This window comes from Podarcis gaigeae (assembly GCF_964106915.1).
Source record: "Podarcis gaigeae genome assembly, chromosome: 13".
NCBI lineage: Eukaryota > Metazoa > Chordata > Lepidosauria > Squamata > Lacertidae > Podarcis > Podarcis gaigeae.
The window spans coordinates 22,496,888-22,514,731 of record NC_139689.1 but is presented as its reverse complement, the minus strand read 5'-3'; the positions used below and the strand labels follow the sequence as shown (position 1 = coordinate 22,514,731).

Genomic DNA, 17,844 nt, shown 5'->3' with positions numbered 1-17,844 from the left:
CCATGCTGAGTATACAGTACAAAAGTATCAATTAAGCTTTTGTCCAGTGTTGCTGAAGCTGATTATTTATTTATTTATGCATATTTAGTCACTCAAAAAACCTATGCAAATACAGCTAATAGCACCAAAGAAAGGCTATTACAGTAGTTGTTCTGCAGAGTGTAAGCTGTGTGCATGTTTATTCTTTCTCTTAGTTGAATAACACTGCAATCCTACTTTGACCTACCTGGGAATAAGTACTCATGGCAGAGGAAGATGGCCAGTTCAGGTGGCAGATGCCAAGGGGTGTGGAGTGACTAGAGCTCAGTGGATGCTGGTCCATTAGGCCAAATGGGCCACTGCCCCACCAACCTCAATCTGCCCTCAGCAAGCCCACATATCTTACTTCCAACCAGTCCATGGGGTGTCACTGGCTGTCGGCTTCATCTTGCTCTTCTAGAACTCAGCAGGGAGCAGGGGACCATTTTAGAATTAGTTGGCTCTGTTAGTCATTAACTCAGGCTCCCTGCTCCTATCCCACTAGTCCCCAGCCCCCACTGCTGTGCATGCTTTATTTTCTGTCCTACACTGTGCTATTTTTCTAGAAAAAGAGGTGCTGAAACTCACCACAAACCCCTCCCTTATTCTCTTTTATTGGCAATGGTGCACCCCTGAGAGGTGCCGGAACTGAGTTATTGTGAGTTTCAGCTGCAAAAAAAGCCCTGGCCCTACACCAAGTGCTTTTTTGTGACACTATTCACTAGTATAGTGAACCATCCCAGCCAATTATTATTATTATTATTATTATTATTATTATTATTATTATTATTATCCCCTTTCCTTGCTGCCCATGACAGCCATTTTGTGCTGGCAGCCTGTCTTGCCAAATGCAAGGTGGTTCTTTTAAAATGAGATTCAGAAGCAATACAAAATACATGTGAGTGAGAAGATTAAAGATTTTATTCTAAAACAGCAAGCAATGTATACATACCAAGCAAGCACTTCAATCTGCCAATTGGAAGCCCTCAAGCAGCATCAAAGCTACTCCCCTCAGGTAGCCTCAGTTTGCACAGCCCTGCAGCCGATCAGTCCATGCATGAGTTTCAAAGAAACTCTGCCCAAACTGTCTGATTTTATATATAGCCTGTGTGTCTTCCAAGACTAGCAACGTGCAAATCATCCATTAGCCACCCCCTCCCAATGCCTCACTTTCTCAAAACATGTCAAACTTGAAAGAAGGTACCCAGCACTTGTTAGGAATACATTCTTTAAAGAAACAGCTAAGGTTCCTTTAGACTTTAAAAAGTGTTCCAGAAGTTTCTTCAATGTGTGGCAGTGCCCGCTTAATTGGAGTCAGCTGAAGATGCAGTTAAAAGGAGGAGCTATGTGTTTGCCATTTGAGGCACTAAGAAAGCACACACAGAGAGAGTTTATACTGTGCTGGAGAGATATAGAAGGCATGTAAATAGTTTGTTCCTGCCAACCTAGCAGTTCGAAAACATGCAGTACAAATAGATAAATAGGTACCACTCCGGCGGAAAAGTAAACGGCGTTTCCGTGCGCTGCTCTGGTTCGCCAGAAGCGGCTTAGTCATGCTGGCCACATGACCCGGAAGCTGTATGCCAGCTCCCTTGGCCAATAAAGCGAAATGAGTGCTGCAACCCCAGAGTCGACCACGACTGGACCTAATGGTCAGGGGTACCTTTACCTTACTAAATAGTTTGTATATATTTGTAATAGAAATTCTTGTGCAACCAGTCAAGCAATAAAGAAGCTCTTGGCTGAGGACTTTGACTATGACTACTGTTCTTGTCGTCTGCCACCAGGGAAATACTCTGCTATAAACAGTAAGACAAGGTTTTGCTGAGATGCCACCACACAAGCAGAAGGTGCAGCAGAAGTGTGTGGGTGGTAACCTCCAGTAGCACTATCCTCCACAACTGATAAGGCAGCTGTGGGGGGCTGGGGAGGGCTTCACCTCCTCCCAGTGTTCCCAAAATATTTAAGACTATTCTCATTCATATTGACATTCCATGGGGGCGTGGAAAAGACGCAGAAAGAGCTCCATGTCAGACCAATAACTCCTCGATACATTATGTCTTTCAGGTGCATTTCCCATACACAGCCATGGCACTTTTAACAATAAAGCACTGCCTACACCTCCTAAGCTAGCCTGTTGCCCTTGTAAGAAGTGAAGTATACTTCCCCATCACCGTTGTTGAGTAAGATTCAAGTGTCTGTCCAGTTGGTTTCTGCCCATGGGATAAGGTACCATTTTCTCCTTTCCCTCAGGCTGCAATATGTCCTGGGCCAGTCACAGTGGCGTAGCGTGGGTTGTCAGCACCCGGGGCAAGGCAAGTAATTTGTGCCCCCTAACCCGTGGATTTGCGCCCCCTAACCCGTGGATTTGCGCCCCCTAACCCGTGGATTTGCGCCCCCTGACCCGTGGATTTGCGCCCCCTAACCCTAACCCCCAGATGTTGCGCCCGGTGCAGCCGGCCCCCCCTGCACCCCCCACGCTACGCCACTGGCCAGTCATGGTATTGAAAGCCACCAAAGAAGTCCAGGAGAACAAGCAGGGTCTTGTTTTCAGACCTTTTGGTGATTTCAGTGGATTCACATTGAGTATGACTAACAGTCGACCTCACCTGATATTCAGCCCAGTTATTGCTTGTATGGATTGCTTTAGACATTTCCTTCTCTATGGTCTGTCTTTGGTCTCTTGGAATCAACTCTACTATTGCAACCTTCTCACTTTGCATACAAAGTCACACCCTTTACGGCATGTGGGTGACAAAGAAAGAGCGGGAACCAGGAAACTAATATGTTTGTTTTGAATGACGGAACATACTGCTACTTCATATGAAGAATGCACTTGGTGCATTTAAAAAGGGTGATCTCTCCTTCCCTCTAAAACTAACTGCTTCTGCTAGAAGTACAAAGAATTTCTGAACAGCTCTGAAAAGCTAGGTAAGAATGATAAATACTAGGAAAGGATGTTTGTATATTTGAAACGCAATGGCAGAGTCATGTGAGAGGGCCAAACTAGATGCTATGTAGGCGATCTATGGCTCCATGCATGTCTCTCCATGCATAATTTCCTCCCAAAGTGATTCCACAGCTCCAAATCCACAGTGCCTTGAAGCTGCAATTGGAACACAGGAGCACAATTTGGGTTAAATGGCAAGATCCAGTTCTGGATGGCTGAAATATATTATTCCTGGCAGTCATGAAATTAGGAGCTGTGATGATATGCATTTGTCTTTTAAATATTTTAGACCTTTATTCATTTTTTTTAGATCCTTTTAAATGTTTTACATTGTTCTTAACATTTTAAATATATATTTACTTTATTTTTTTATTGTACTGTATTTTCATTATACTGTATTAACATTGTTGTTACATTTTGGTGTTTGCTGCCCTGGTCCCTTTTAAAAGAACTGTAATAAAAGCATGCATAGATAGAAACTTTATTTGCATTAGCCACTAGCCATAGCAATAAGAAAAAATATACTGGGGATAGAACGAAATAGTTAGGTATACAAAATACATTCTGGAGGTCTACATCAATACAAAGGACAGAACTGATACATGATCCCTTACCCACAGATAAAACATGTGAGCCAATAGGCTTTCTTTTGATTCCCCCCCCCCCCTAAGCTGAGGAATATTAGAAAGTTAATCAAATAATAGATTTTCTTCTAACTGCCCCTGCTAAAAATTTTGCAGTTTTTGCTGTCACCTGGTTATCTTGATCTACCAGAAGAAAGACACAGTAGCAGTGCTTGAACATCCTGGTTTGGGTAGTAGTAGAGGGGTACTAACCTCAAATCTCTATAGAGAGTACAATCTAGCAGTAATAAATACATAAGCAGATTGTTGGCACCTGTCTGCCTCCAGAGACAATGAAGTGTGCCTCCAGGCCTGAAGTCAAACCACTGCAATAGCAGCACCAAAGTGACCTCCCTGGGGCGCAAGCCTTGGCAGTGTGGATAGGGGTCCTGGGCTGTCTCTCAAGACGGGTGGAGGCCAACAGCTACACTGTTGTTATTTTGCAGGCTGAATTCAATTGCATAAGCAGCAAATTCAGGTTGTACATAATAAACCCACTTCCCCCCAAGTTGGATGTTTTTGTGATAAGGAGAATGAAAGGAAATGCACTAGAAAGTGTGGGGTGACATTTGCTTCTCACCATGCCATCTAACTTCCCAGCTAAAAGAATTAGGACTATTTCTCCACAAACAGGTTGCCTGTAAGTGACCATAGCTGGTGGCAAGTATGAAGAAGGAAGTCTCCACCTTCATTTATATGTTTGTGGACTTAATGTGGAAGATAAAAGGTGGGTGGGGACTTCTGGAGAGTCTCATCTTCTCCCTATTCCAAAAAAGTGGGGAGCTGGTTCAGATGTGGACATCAATGGGGAAAGTGTATACATGCCTTACCTCCACCTATGCGCAACCTGCACACCTGTGGGCGTTCTCAGATGTTGGCAGAGATTTGGGATGCTGCTGCTTCTGGGATCCAGAGATTGCAGGGACTTGGGGCTTCTGTGCTGCTTCTCCAGACTCAGCAACAGACAGGCCAAAGACAGGAGCACTATCTTTTCATTGCTGATATTGTGTTTTAATAGTACAGCTCCTAGAGGACATTCAGATTGAAATAAAACATCTGTTGTCTGGAACTGACTGAAGCTGAACCACTCAGAAAATACTTCAGAAGGACAGCAATGCCAATTGTTACTTCCGCACTGACTGTGTGGCTTCTGCAGCTGACCATGCTACAAGGTGATTGATGGAGTTGGGGAAGTGCTTAGAGAACAATTACTCCAAGGTTTCATTTCTTTAAAAAAATTAAAGTTGTGAGGGCTCCTGGGAAATCATGCTTTCTCTGTGCCCATATTTTTCCAGGGACAGTCCCAGATTTACAGAAGCTATACCGGTTTCTGATTTGATCCTGGAATGTCCCACTTTTCCTTAGGACGTCTGTTCTTCCCAACTTAGATAGTTCCAGGGTAGAGCCATAACATTAAAAGAGCTAAAGTCCTGATGAGCCCAGGTTTAAATGTGGTTCTGAATACATCCCCTAAGAACCATGTTTCAGAATGAACTCATGGCACAATTGTCAAAGGTGTTAATTTTTCAACCAATTGGGAAAAGATTGGCTGCATTCACAGACAATCATGTGTCAGGTTATTAAACTGACATATGCACATGGTGCCTTTTGCCCCACCCCCACCCCACACAGTCTATTTGCTCCTCCCCTCACCCCAAGCTGTGATTAAAGTAGGGAGCTTCTAAGGGATCTTCATGTTTCATGTTTTGTCCAAACCAGGGAACTATGGTTACCAAATTCAGAACTAGCCAGGCAATTAAGAAGAGCTTGGATTTGATATCCCACTTTATCACTAGCCTAAGGAGTCTCAAAGCGGCTCACAATCTCCTTTCCCTTCCTCCCCCACAACAAACACTCTGTGAGGTGAGTGGGGCTGAGAGACTTCAGAGAAGTGTGACTGGCCCAAGGTCACCCAGCAGCTGCATGTGGAAGAGCGGAGACACGAACCCAGTTTACCAGATTACAAGTCCACAGCTCTTAACCACTACACCACACTGGCTCTCAACCTACTTTTTTATAACCTGGTTTGTTTAAAAGTGATTAACCATACTAACCTGGTTCTCAGAACATGGGATAACAGAGTTAACTAGAGGCTTCTTGCTTTGAGTGTGGCATGCCCAAAGAGAGGAGTGAAGGGGCTCTGTTCCCAAGCAAAGAATTTGTGCATACCTTGGCTTGTTGAATCGAGACATGTTTGTCTGAAGTGGGCCAGTGTAAACACGTTCCCTTCCCCCTTGTTCATACATACAATCCTACACTGTGTCTTTCTTCTACAATGACTCTTACCTGCGGTATCTTCTTTCTTTATTTTCCTCAGGTGCTACAAGCTCAAAAGCAGGTAAGAGTCGTTCAATACATTGGAAGGAGTTTTTCACAGGAATCTCTGTGGAGGATACTAAAGAAAAGGCCTCCTAAAAACCAGAGGCCTTGTAATCCAACATCCTCACCTTAGATATGATACTCCTTAACGTGTCGCATTGATATGAGGAAGATGAACCCACAAGCTGATGTTGCCACACCACAAGTAAAGAGTAGAGCAAACAAGTTGTCGCATTCTAGATGTGATTGCATGGTCTTCAGTAAGAATTGGTTTTAGGTGTCCAACTTCCTTAAGCCATGGTGCCAAGCTGCACACTGTAATGCCAGGGTGGAGTAAATATTCAGTCCTTGAGATTCTCCTCAGTTCATGCCCCCTCCAAAGGCCACACTGCTTTCCCCATGTCACCCACCCTCACCAGCCAGCCATTCATATTGCCTGCTTGGAATGTGTCCTTCAACTGTGCTGCTACCTTTTTCTTATGTGGATGGAGAGATGTCAGTGAGGGGATGCAGAAGCCTCTGGACTTTAGCGTGGCTGGAATGTGCTCTACTTTACAAAGGTAACAGTCTCAATTCCTTTGCCCACTAAGCTGTGGAAGAAGCATCTCACATGAAGAATCTTAAAATGACTCTTGCCATCTTAATCTCCGACCCATGGAAACCAAAAACCCCAAGGTTTTACATGGTTCTACTTCTAGCTATGGTGATGGAAGACGTATGGGACAAAGGGATGCCAAAACTGAGAGCTAAGAGTCCAGGACTCATGGATTCCATTACCACATATATGAGTAAGGAGGGATGAGAATTTTAATTTGGTTCACATTTAAAGGTAATTAAAGGCCTAGTTTGCACTTTCTCAAGCAGTAAGCAGTATATATGAAGCAAAATACCATACGTCAAACTTCACCCTTTTCCTAATTTTGCACTGCAGAAATTAAACTGTAAATGTGCTAAGAAATAAAAAAGTCAATTTCACTTACCAGATGAAATGCCCATTAAACCCAGGAGAATCAATGACAAGAAATATGCTTTTAAAATCTGCAAAAAACCCTACTTGTAAAAACTAATTCAAATTTAGAAATTTTGTTTCCTTGTGTTTTCCACATCTTCTGCTACATTACTTCCATTATGTGTGTGCTGCAAACTGTAATGGCAAATCCTCTTGTTTCCTCTTCCACAGAGAGTGGGCAGCTGATAAATGCTCCAAAAATAGTTGGGGGCCAACCAGCTTCTGATGGGTCATGGCCCTGGCAAGTCAGCATTTCACTGTTTTCTTATCCTATTTGTGGAGGCTCCCTCATAGCTGAGCAGTGGGTCCTGACAGCAGCTCACTGCTTCTTCTATGGGTGAGTATCATACAGGATGTATTGCTTTGCAGCCATTATAAAGCTTCACCATACAAGGCCAGACTAATTTCAGCTGCCTACCAGTCAGCTTCCTGATGTCTTAGGCCTCAGCTGCACCATACACTTAAAACACTATCATACCACTTTAAACAGCCATGGCTTCTCCCATCTGTAGTTTGCTGAGAGCTGTTAAAAAAGTCCTGCTCCTCACACAGAACTACAGTTCTCAGAATGGTTTCAAAATCCATCCTTCTTCCCAGGGAATTGAACTCTTGGAATTGTAGCTCTTTGTGAAGTATACGGTATGGGTGAGCCACAGGAAATCAAATGTCAGCCAAATCTTTTGCCCTTGTATTCACAGAACGGGGCCCAGGTTCCGATACAATGTCCTCCTAGGTGCCCATCAGCTCTCAAACCTCTCTGATAATGCTGTAGCATCTGCTGCAGAACAGATTATCCTCCATCCTGACTACAATGGCAGCGTTGACCACACAGCAGATATTGCTTTAATCAAGCTGAAGTCGCCTGTGAGCTTCACTGACTACATCCTCCCCATCCGCCTGCCAGAGTCCTCTACAAGCTTCTCTTCAGAAGAATACTGCTGGGTAACTGGATGGGGAGATATTCAAACTGGAGGTGAGGGGTTTTCTTCGTAGCACTTTTTCAGACTCTGTGACTCATCCAAATGAACAGTTCCGGGGCGTGGCATTGGGGGGAGAGTCCCAATGTTGTGTTAAGGACACAACATTTCAACATCCAACGCTGCCTCAATACATCTGTGCACTTCCATCACTGGGCTCTGTTGAAAACGGTTTCTCCATGCAAACCAGGAAGTGACCTCTCCAGACAACAGAACAACTCTTCTTTTCTTATCTCTGTTGCTGTGATCACCTGGCAACGCAGATGCGGTTAGGTGGTTGACTGCACATGCGTACTCCATCCATTTCCCTCACAAAAGTAACATAGAAAAATGCATACCAAAATGAAATTTGCACTAAAATGATGGTGATTTTTCATGAGGATTTTAAAAAAAGAATTGCAAAATGAACATTCCCCCCCCCCCCAGGACCAATCCTACCATTAGGCAGAGTGGTACAGACGACTCAGGTGGTGTGGAGTGTGGAGCAGTCAGAACTGTAGGCGTCATGTGATCTGCCTGCGCTCTCAAACTAGCCCAGTCCCACTGCCTGTGTTAAAGAAAACACCAGTATTGTTCGTGGAATCTCAGAGGGAGGGAATTTGGTATTTTGCCTCAGACAGCAAAATGTATTGGGCTGCACCTAGGTTTCCCTAGAAATAAATACGGGAGGAGAAGTTGTCCCAAAGTGTGGCAGCTACATATCTACAGTGTGTTCAGTGCTAAATTTTTGTCCTACTGAATGCCTCTGCATTCCATGAACACTTTCCCTTTCTCTATCTTCTAGTGTCTTTACCTGCCCCACAAACTCTCCAGCAAGTGAAGGTGCCGCTCATAAGCCGAGAAGTCTGCAATGCTCTCTTAAACAGTGTCTCAGCGCAGGGCTTAAGAAAGGATCCTGTCAAGCAGGATATGATCTGTGCTGGTTACCCAGAAGGTGGGAAAGATTCCTGCCAGGTAGGTTGCTCCATGACCTGTTCTTCATACAGCCATCAGAGAAGGTAGACAAAGGCAGGCTCTGGTGTGATCACATTATAAAAAGAAAAATACCTTATGTCTTTATGAAGAGAATTTTACAAGAAAAGAGATTCTGCCTGAACAGTGGCATGGCGTGGGTTGTCAGCACCCGGGGCAAGGCAAGTAATTTGTGCCCCCTAACCCGTGGATTTGCACCCCCTAGCCCGTGGATTTGCGCCCCCTAACCCTAACCCCCAGATGTTGTGCCCGGTGCAGCCGGGCCCCCCTGCATCCCCCACGCTACGTCACTGTGCCTGAACACCAGGAAAAACTTCCTGATGGTAAGAGCTGTTCAACAGTGGAATAGACCCCCTTTGAAGGTGATGGACTCTCGTTCCTCTGAGGTTTTTAAGCAGAGGTTGGATGGCCATCTGCCAAGAATGCTTTAGCGGAGATTCCTGCATTGCTGCAGATTGGACTAGATGACTCTTGGGGTCCCTTCCAACTCCACAATTCTATAAATCTATGATTCTATGAATGATCGTGTTGTGTGAACATAGCCCTTAGCCATTTCTTCCTAATTTTGGTCTACCATTGGGAGATGGCACCTTGCAGCTTTTCAGATTCACCTATTTCCCCAGGAGTTCTTGTTGTTTTGTTTAAAAATATTTCTGTGCTGCTTGTTTTAGCAATAAAACCTAAAAATATGTATGACACACCTTTCTTAATTTAAAAAAAAAAGGTTCCCCATACATGTCAACTCAGAAACAAGTCCTCTTCTGTTTGGTGGGGTTAGTCTCAGGTCCCTGACCATGGCTCATGCTAGCTGTAATTATTAGGATGTAGAGACCAACAACATCAGGTTCCCCATCTCTTATTATAAACCTTATTTCAGCCCCCTCGGCTGATCAGCATTTGGAATCTGTTGCTAGAATTCTCCACCATGGATTCCATGTTTTCTCCCATCTCTTTTTCTCCACAGAGTGATTCTGAAGGACCTTTGCTTGCCCCAATGAGTCCTATTCACTTCAACAAGACTTAGTTCCAGGTCAATGGGTATAGGGTTGCAGCCCTGGTCATTTAACTGTATGGCTTGGGACTCAAATGTTGAAACTCAGTAAAATCCACATACATTTGAGATTTGAGATTAAAGCCATCAGTTCTAAAAGGAAGAAAGTCTACTTATATTGTTTTTGAAAGATGGACACCACACATATCATCACAGATGATGCTTCCCCCCCCCCCCTTGTCTCACACACAGACCTGAATGCCTCATTAAGATGCCCCAACTCATCTACGATTGTTAGAATTAGTTGTGTTGTTGTTGTTGTTGTTGTTGAATTGAATAATCCTTATTAATTTTTTCAACAGTCTTTCAAACCCTACAAAGTAGAACCATATTTTTACCCCTGGTGTTGCAAGTGCAATAGAAGGGGGCCGAGGCTGACAGGGTCACTATCTTGTCAGTACCTGCCGGAGGTAAATGAAGATTTATTTCGGATGCTGGGAACTTGTTGTCCTCCAGATGTTGCTGCAATACAACTCCCACCATCCCTGACCATGAGCCATGCTGACTGAAGCTGTTGGCAGGTGGAGTTCAGAGGCATCTGGAGGGCCACCAGTTCCCATCCCTGGTTATAAACCTCATTCCAGCTCCCTCATCTAATCGGTATTCCTAATCAGAGTGCTCATTGCCGTGTTCACCACAGATCCTGTACTATCTCCCATGTCTTTTTCCACAGGGTGACTCCGGGGGACCCTTAGTTTGCCAGCTCAAAGAAGGTTGGATGCAGGCTGGGATTGTGAGCTGGGGAAGGGGCTGTGGCCAACCCTCCCGCCCAGGTGTCTACATTTCAGTGCCTTTCTATGCCAACTGGATCCAAGAGAGAATACAGGGTAGAAATGGGGGTGGTGGGGAAATTGGTGGGCTACCCAATGTTATGACTTTCACCTCGGTGGCGTTTGTACTGGCCCATTTGTGAGAAACCAGTCTGCAGGCTTCCAGTCTGCCCACCAGTTGTATGGAATATCTTCTTTTTTAGTTTTAGTTTTTATTTATACTTTGCAAATTTATACATTTCATTAGTTTTACAGTCAATTTAACATTCTCCTTTTGAGCTCGTTTTCTCCTCTAAATATATAATTTTCAAACAAACCAAGAGCAGATGAATGGATATGTTCACAGCTGCTATATTCACAACTAAAAATGATTACATTAGAGTATACATTTGAGTTTTATTATTAACAGTATGCAGGATCATCTTTGACTTCCTTCCCCCTTCTTCCGCGGTTCCTTAAATTTATTTTTTAATATCTTCTGCATATCCAAATTCATTTAACTTGCTCATTTCACTATCAACTGCAAATATATACTCTTATATAACTGCATGTTACTACAATAATCCTTCTATTGTTTTTATCTGTTTACAATTTATCTGTAAATATTCAATAAACCATTTCCATTCTTTTATAAAAAGTTTGTTATCTTGATTTCTCATTCTTTCGGTAAGTTTCACCATTTCTGCAAATTCCAAAAGTTTTTGTATCCATTCTTCCTTTGCTGGGACTTCTGCTTCTTTACACTTTGGGGCAAGTAGCATTCTTCCTGCAAGTAGCATACATAAATAAATTTCTATACAATTTAGGTAGTTCTGTCCCTATAATTCCCCCCAAAAAAGCTTCTGGGTTTTTTTTTATAAAAGTTATTTTGAACATCCTTTTCAATTCATTGTATGGAATATCATGAGTTAGGCTGCTGCTTTGACTCATTTAAATCACCACATGTAGTAGGGATTCAGGGATGCTTACCTTTACTTCTCTCTATTTAATCTCAGCATGTCTACCTTATCACATTTCAACTGTTTTGTAAATCTGATAGTGGGTTAACCAACCAGCAACCAGCCCAGACATCTGTACTGTGCAGCTACATGGTAGAAGAGAGAGAGAGAGCAAAGGCTTTGTTAATGCTTTCTCCCCAAGTAAGGGGGTGTGACCTAGCTAAACCTGGCTGGACAGCTTACTCTATGGTCTTAACCCCTTCATGCATGAATTAGAGTTAAGCATGTTGGTTATATGAGGCTGATTTATCCCACAATAACAATTCTGTGAGGCCAGTTAGGCCAAGAGAGTGTGACTGGCTCAAGGTCACCCAGCGAGCTTCATGGCTGAGTGGGAGTTTGAACTCTGGTCTCCTAGGTCCTAGTCCAACACGCTAACCACAGCACCTCACTGTTACACCCAAAGTGCCCTGGAATTGTCACTTGGAGAAAAAGCAGAGACTTTTTTCATCCATGGTCTTCATATGCAAGCTATGATACTTCAGACTTTTACAGTGATACTGAAAGTGCTGCTTTAGTGTCCACAATTCCTTTTTATTTATTTTATTTTTTATTAAATTGACATTTTTAAATGACATGAAAACAAGTGGTGAATAAATTCATCACCTGGAACATAATGAACTATAAATTGAAATTTTTCAGCTCACACAAGTCTTTTATTTGCAATAGTCTGGATACAATAAGATTGCTTTGTATTTTACTCATGATTTTAAAATCATCAATAAATTGTTATAGAATGCTTGCAATTGTTTTACAGCTTCTATTCTTTGTATGATTACTTTTTTCCCCTCTTTTAAGATTAGTATGTTGTCATATTAAGTGGGAATGATGTTCCCTATTCCTTGCTCTGATCCAAAGTAACGCCTCAACCTTGATCAGAATAGTAATAGAATGAAATCTCTTACCATTGACAAAAAATATAGTTGATGGAGCCATTATTCTTTACAGCAATCTTCAGAAACTATTTGGAACTATGATGCTTTTGTGATGGCATAGCTAAGCAACGGTATCATCATTGAGAAAGCAGCAAGGCCCTGTGTAAATTGAACTGAGTTCCTGGATAAAAGAATAGAAATATATGAAACATCTGTGTAACAAATAAATAATTATGGCTTATTATGACAGAACAGCAATACCACCAAACAATTTTGAGAAAGATAAGAATTTTTAAAAATGAAGACTGTCCATTTTGAGTTGAAAAATGCTGGGGGGGGGGGGGTTAAGATGATATTGAAAAGAAGAAAAAAAAGAACTACAGTATGTTCAGAAATTTTCTGATTTCAAGGGTAGCCAACACTGTGCCTTCCAGATATTGTTGGAATAAAACTTCCATCAGCTTCTACAGCAACATGAATAGTCAGGCATAATGGAAATTACAGTCCAGTCACATCAGCCCTCCTGTTTTATTGCAGATGACAGTCAGGAACCTTCTAGAGACAGAAGGTGGAAGAACTCAACCACAGACTGAGCACCTTTACATAAAGCAGAGGCAAATTTAGGTCACACTGGGCACAGAGCCTTGGGGGCGCTGCAGGGAATGCTGTAACTATGATGTAGAATGAAAGGCAAGAGGCCAGGGGCCGCCACATTTTGGCATTGTACGGGGCACCACTAAAATGTAAGACCCCCAAGGTCCTCCACTGCATAAAGGGCAACATCAAAATTGTGATGGGGATATTTCTTGGCCACCAGGCAGTCTGTACACCACAATCCCCTCCCTGTATAAAACAGGGACTGCTTTGGAAAGTCAGTCAAAAATCCATCTTTATTTGAACCCCTGCCTGAAAAAGCAGCTGTCAAAACACTAGAATTCCCTTTCCTTGAGCTGCAAATTTCCAGCAGAGATCAGGAAGTCTCAGAATTTCCTCAGCTGCTGAACTGTATTGAATTACGTTAGCAGCGGCTATTTGAGAAGTGCAATTTCAAGAACCGTATGCATTCATCCGAGTCTGTAAGCGGCATGCTGCTTACCTGGTAGGTATGGTCCTGTACCACAGCCAAAAACAAACAGTCCCTGCCCATAGACTTGTCATCTTGCCAGAAGCTCAGCACAAAGAAAGAGGGAATGACGAACAGGAAATACACGAATGGGGGATTCAACGAGGTGCCCTCCATATGCTATTAAACTACAGCCTCTCTTGCTATTGGCTGTGGCACATCAGGGCTGAAGACCGAAAGCTTCTAATAGGCACCATGTTAGCTCCTCCTGTAATGTTGCCTTAGGCTGTTAGTACAGCACTGGCATGTGCAGAACCAATGCACCAGATTATTCTTCTTCTTCTATTAATTTTATTATTTATTAAGTTTGCATACCACCCTTCATCCAAAGATCTCAGGGCACATCACAGCATAAAAACACAAAATAGAAACACAAGGTGCTTAATAAAAACAAGAACAAAACCAAAGTAAAACCATAATTAAAAGGACATCGCATGTTAATCATCCCAAGGCCTGGTTGAAGGGGAATGTTTGCGCCTGGTACCTCACTGTGGGTAGTGGGTGTGAGTGGTTTGTGTCCATCCATTGCATTATTAGCATTAAACCTGTTAAATAGAAAGCCTGACATGACTTACAATGCTGGATGACCGAGTGTGTACGGTTACCAACCACACTGGATCTTTATTTGTTTGGCCATCGATGGCTACACGTAATGCTTTGAATACAACCAAAGCAAGTCTATAGTTGCCGTCGAATGATACTATAACAATGGAATAAATGGAAGTAAAAGAACAAAAGCAAATGAAATAAATTCCTCCTATGGGTATTCACTGCAGTAGGTGTGGCAGCAATACTGACATGCAAATCTTTATAGCTGGTGCTGGATTCTATAAAACTATGTAGAGCTTTGGAATGAGGAAACAGCCCAGATAGTTGATGCAACTGCCTCACAAGTGCCCTCTCCTTAGAATAGGTTTAGGGGATAAATTTGGTTGAGTTTGCATTTTAACGCAAACCTACGTAATTCATGCTTCCAAAACTACGTGCAAACGAAAACACAGCTATCCTTTGAAATCCTCCTAATTTTGTGCTGCAGTTATCCAAACAAATAATGCACACAAGAACACATACATTAGGAGGAAGTGTGATTAAAAGCAGATATATTAGTGAAAATGACATGCAAAAATATGTTACATTACTACTACTACTACTAATAATAATAATAATAATTTTATTTATACCCCGCCCATCTTGCTGGGTTTTCCCAGCCACTCTGGGAGGCTTACAAACATGCATATTAAGAAGATTTGCATACAAAATTGCAAAAATGCACATTAATATGTTTACTATTTTTTGTGATTGCAGGGGATCTACTTTGAGCATGACTAAAGTGATCACACCCAATATTCTGCCCAGTTATGGCTTCTGTGGATTGCCCTAACCATTTCCTTCTCTATGGTCTGTTTTGCATCTCATGCTGCATGCAGTTACACCCTTTACAGTGTTTTTTTATTTAAAAAAATCAAAATATTTTGTTTATTGTTGTTCAAACCAGGAAACTAATGTGTTTGTTTGGAGTGACTACTACATAATGCCGCATGATAAAATAACACATCTGGTATATTTATAAAGGGTGATTTTTCCTTCCCTCTAAAACTAGCCACCATTCCTAGAATACAGAGTCTTTTCCACCCAGCTATGAAGGAACCAGGTAGGAATGGCAAGACTAGGACAGGATGTTTGTATGTTTGGAATGCACAGGCAATGTTGTTTGAGGGGACCAAAGTGAATATTGCATAGTTGATCTATGTATCTCCCTGTGGAATTTCCTCCTACATTGATTTCCCAAATCCAAACCCCATCCACTTACAGCTACAATTAGCTGCAGAGGGCGAACATAAAGGCACCATTTAGGTTGCATAGCAAGATCACATCATGGATGGCTGAAAGATCTTGTCCCTGACAACCATGAAATTATTAGTCATGAGGGCATGTGACTAGTACCATTGATAGCCCTCTCCTCCCTCTTTCTCTGTCCTGAACCATCCAACATTCAGCTTCACAGAGTTCTAGCGTGAGGAGGGAGATTATGGGCATGAAGCACTCGGAACATTCTGCTGATAATTGAGGGGAGTGATAAAAATAATCATCTACTTTGATCACAGCAGATAGCGATGCTGGATTTCCCTAGGCGGAGCTGTCCAATCTCATATCGGCCAAGACGTCAAGCTTGAGCCCAGGGCTCTCCTAGCTTGTGGTGGAATCCCTGCTCAGGGTGAAACACCCTTGCAGGATTGGGCAGACCCAGTAACACAACATGGAACAGAATTGTGGGTGGGTGAGTGTTGGAGAAGGCGAGGGGGATGTTTGAGGGAGGAATCGTTGCTTGCTAGGCATATATATATATATATATATATTTGCTTTCGTAGATTTTCACGGGTACAGGAATGCAGGTTTTGGTGTCCTCGGGTGTCTTCCCGTGTAAAAGTTGGGGTGTCTAGGCGACGTTTCGACGAGGTCTCACTCGTCATCTTCAGGCTGGTGCTTTCGGCTTCTTGTTACTGGAACAGAGCGGGATCTCGATGTTTGAGTTCCTATAAATACTGTAGAGGGGGTGTGGTGTCTAGCCTCCAATGTTCTGGGCAGAGAGGAAGTTCCCAGGCTAGTGTGCCTTTTCTTCTTTTGTTCCTTAATTACTTGAGAGATACCTTGAGTGATTTCTTGAGTGATATCCTGAGTACCACTTAGGTGGGTCATTAGGTGTGGATTAGTTGCTAAAGTCTTTGTGTCTTGACCTCTTGAACTTTGTGAAGAGTTTTCCTGAGAAGATGGCTCACTCAAGAAATCACTCAAGGTATCTCTCAAGTAATTAAGGAACAAAAGAAGAAAAGGCACACTAGCCTGGGAACTTCCTCTCTGCCCAGAACATTGGAGGCTAGACACCACACCCCCTCTACAGTATTTATAGGAACTCAAACATCGAGATCCCGCTCTGTTCCAGTAACAAGAAGCCGAAAGCACCAGCCTGAAGATGACGAGTGAGACCTCGTCGAAACGTCGCCTAGACACCCCAACTTTTACACGGGAAGACACCCGAGGACACCAAAACCATATATATATATATATATATATATTCAAAAGGAGGGAATGTGTCTGCTAAGAGTCTTCAAAGAATTAAAAGAAAACAAAGCAGCAGCACCCCTACACACACATCACGCAACACTAGCAATAATAGACAGACTGCTAGAAGGAGTGGGGCCAGAGAATATCATCTCCCCACCTCCAGTATCTAATTCAGCCTTCATTAACTTGGCACCCTCATAAGAACATCAGACGAGTCTGGCTGCCAAATACCTCAAAGGACCAAGGAATCTAGATAGACTGCCTCTTGACCTGAAGTTTCCATAAGAACGTAAGAAGAAACTGCTGGGTCAGGCAAAGGGCCCATTCTGTCCAGCATGAATGTACTTACAGAAAAAAGGGGAGAACTCAATATCCAAATATATTCATATTAATCTCACCATATGAATACCCCTTACATGTCAGGGGAGAGAAGCATAGATAGGAAGAATTATTATATTGGTTTCTGATTTGATCCCACAATGTCCCACTTTTCCTTAGGATGTCTCTATTTTCATCGGGAAATGTTGGTGGGAATGGAGTCATGTGACCTCTGAGTCAAGGAGATAAGTAACAATATAATCTTTAGAAGACATCTGAAGGCAGCCCTGTAATTTTTTAAATGTTTATTGTTTTATTCTTTTTTTAGAAAAAGTAGTGCTGGAACTCACCATGAACACCTCCCTTGTTCTCTTATAATGACAATGGGGCCCACCTGAAAGGTGCCAGAACTAAGTTCCAGTGAGTTCTGGCCTGTGCTCATTTTCCTACTCATATTGAAATACTGCCCCTCATTGAGGCCAAACTTAGATTCACAAAATGTTTAGGGGTATGGGTACCCCTGCGTAACCCCAGAAAGAAAAGCACTGGTTCCAGCTGAAAGAAGCCCTGGTTTCCTTATGTTTTTCTATATGTTGGAAGCTGCCCAGAGTGGCTGGGACAATCCAGTCAGAGGGACAGCATATAAATAAAAAAATTATTATTATTATGGAAAAAAACATCCCTATTTTAATCAGAAAAATGTTGGAGGGTATTTATTCAAAGAACTGAGATTTATATGTTGCACCCCCACTCCAAATGTAGAGAGATTCTCAAGAAC

General features: G+C 42.6%; 1 protein-coding gene across 1 annotated transcript; it reads left to right on the top strand.

Annotated features, from left to right (window-relative positions):
• The first annotated feature begins 4,612 nt into the window (after positions 1–4,612).
• On the top strand, positions 4,613–11,297 carry LOC310829657 (serine protease 27-like). The gene is made up of 6 exons (XM_083708377.1): positions 4,613–4,763; positions 5,909–5,929; positions 7,091–7,256; positions 7,618–7,892; positions 8,681–8,850; positions 10,593–11,297. Exons 1-6 carry the CDS (start codon positions 4,706–4,708, stop codon positions 10,830–10,832), a joined length of 930 nt encoding a protein of 309 aa, XP_083564503.1. The 5' UTR covers positions 4,613–4,705; the 3' UTR covers positions 10,833–11,297.
• Positions 11,298–17,844: the final 6,547 nt, after the last annotated feature.

What these genes read in the sequence shown, in the direction of transcription:
- LOC310829657 (XM_083708377.1), top strand. Translation starts at nt 4,706, where the DNA reads ATGCCAATTGTTACTTCCGCACTGACTGTGTGGCTTCTGCAGCTGACC. An exon ending in GCTCACTGCTTCTTCTATGG is followed by an intron (nt 7,257 to 7,617) that starts GTGAGTATCATA and finishes TTGTATTCACAG; the next exon opens with AACGGGGCCCAGGTTCCGAT. An exon ending in GTGGGAAAGATTCCTGCCAG is followed by an intron (nt 8,851 to 10,592) that starts GTAGGTTGCTCC and finishes CTTTTTCCACAG; the next exon opens with GGTGACTCCGGGGGACCCTT.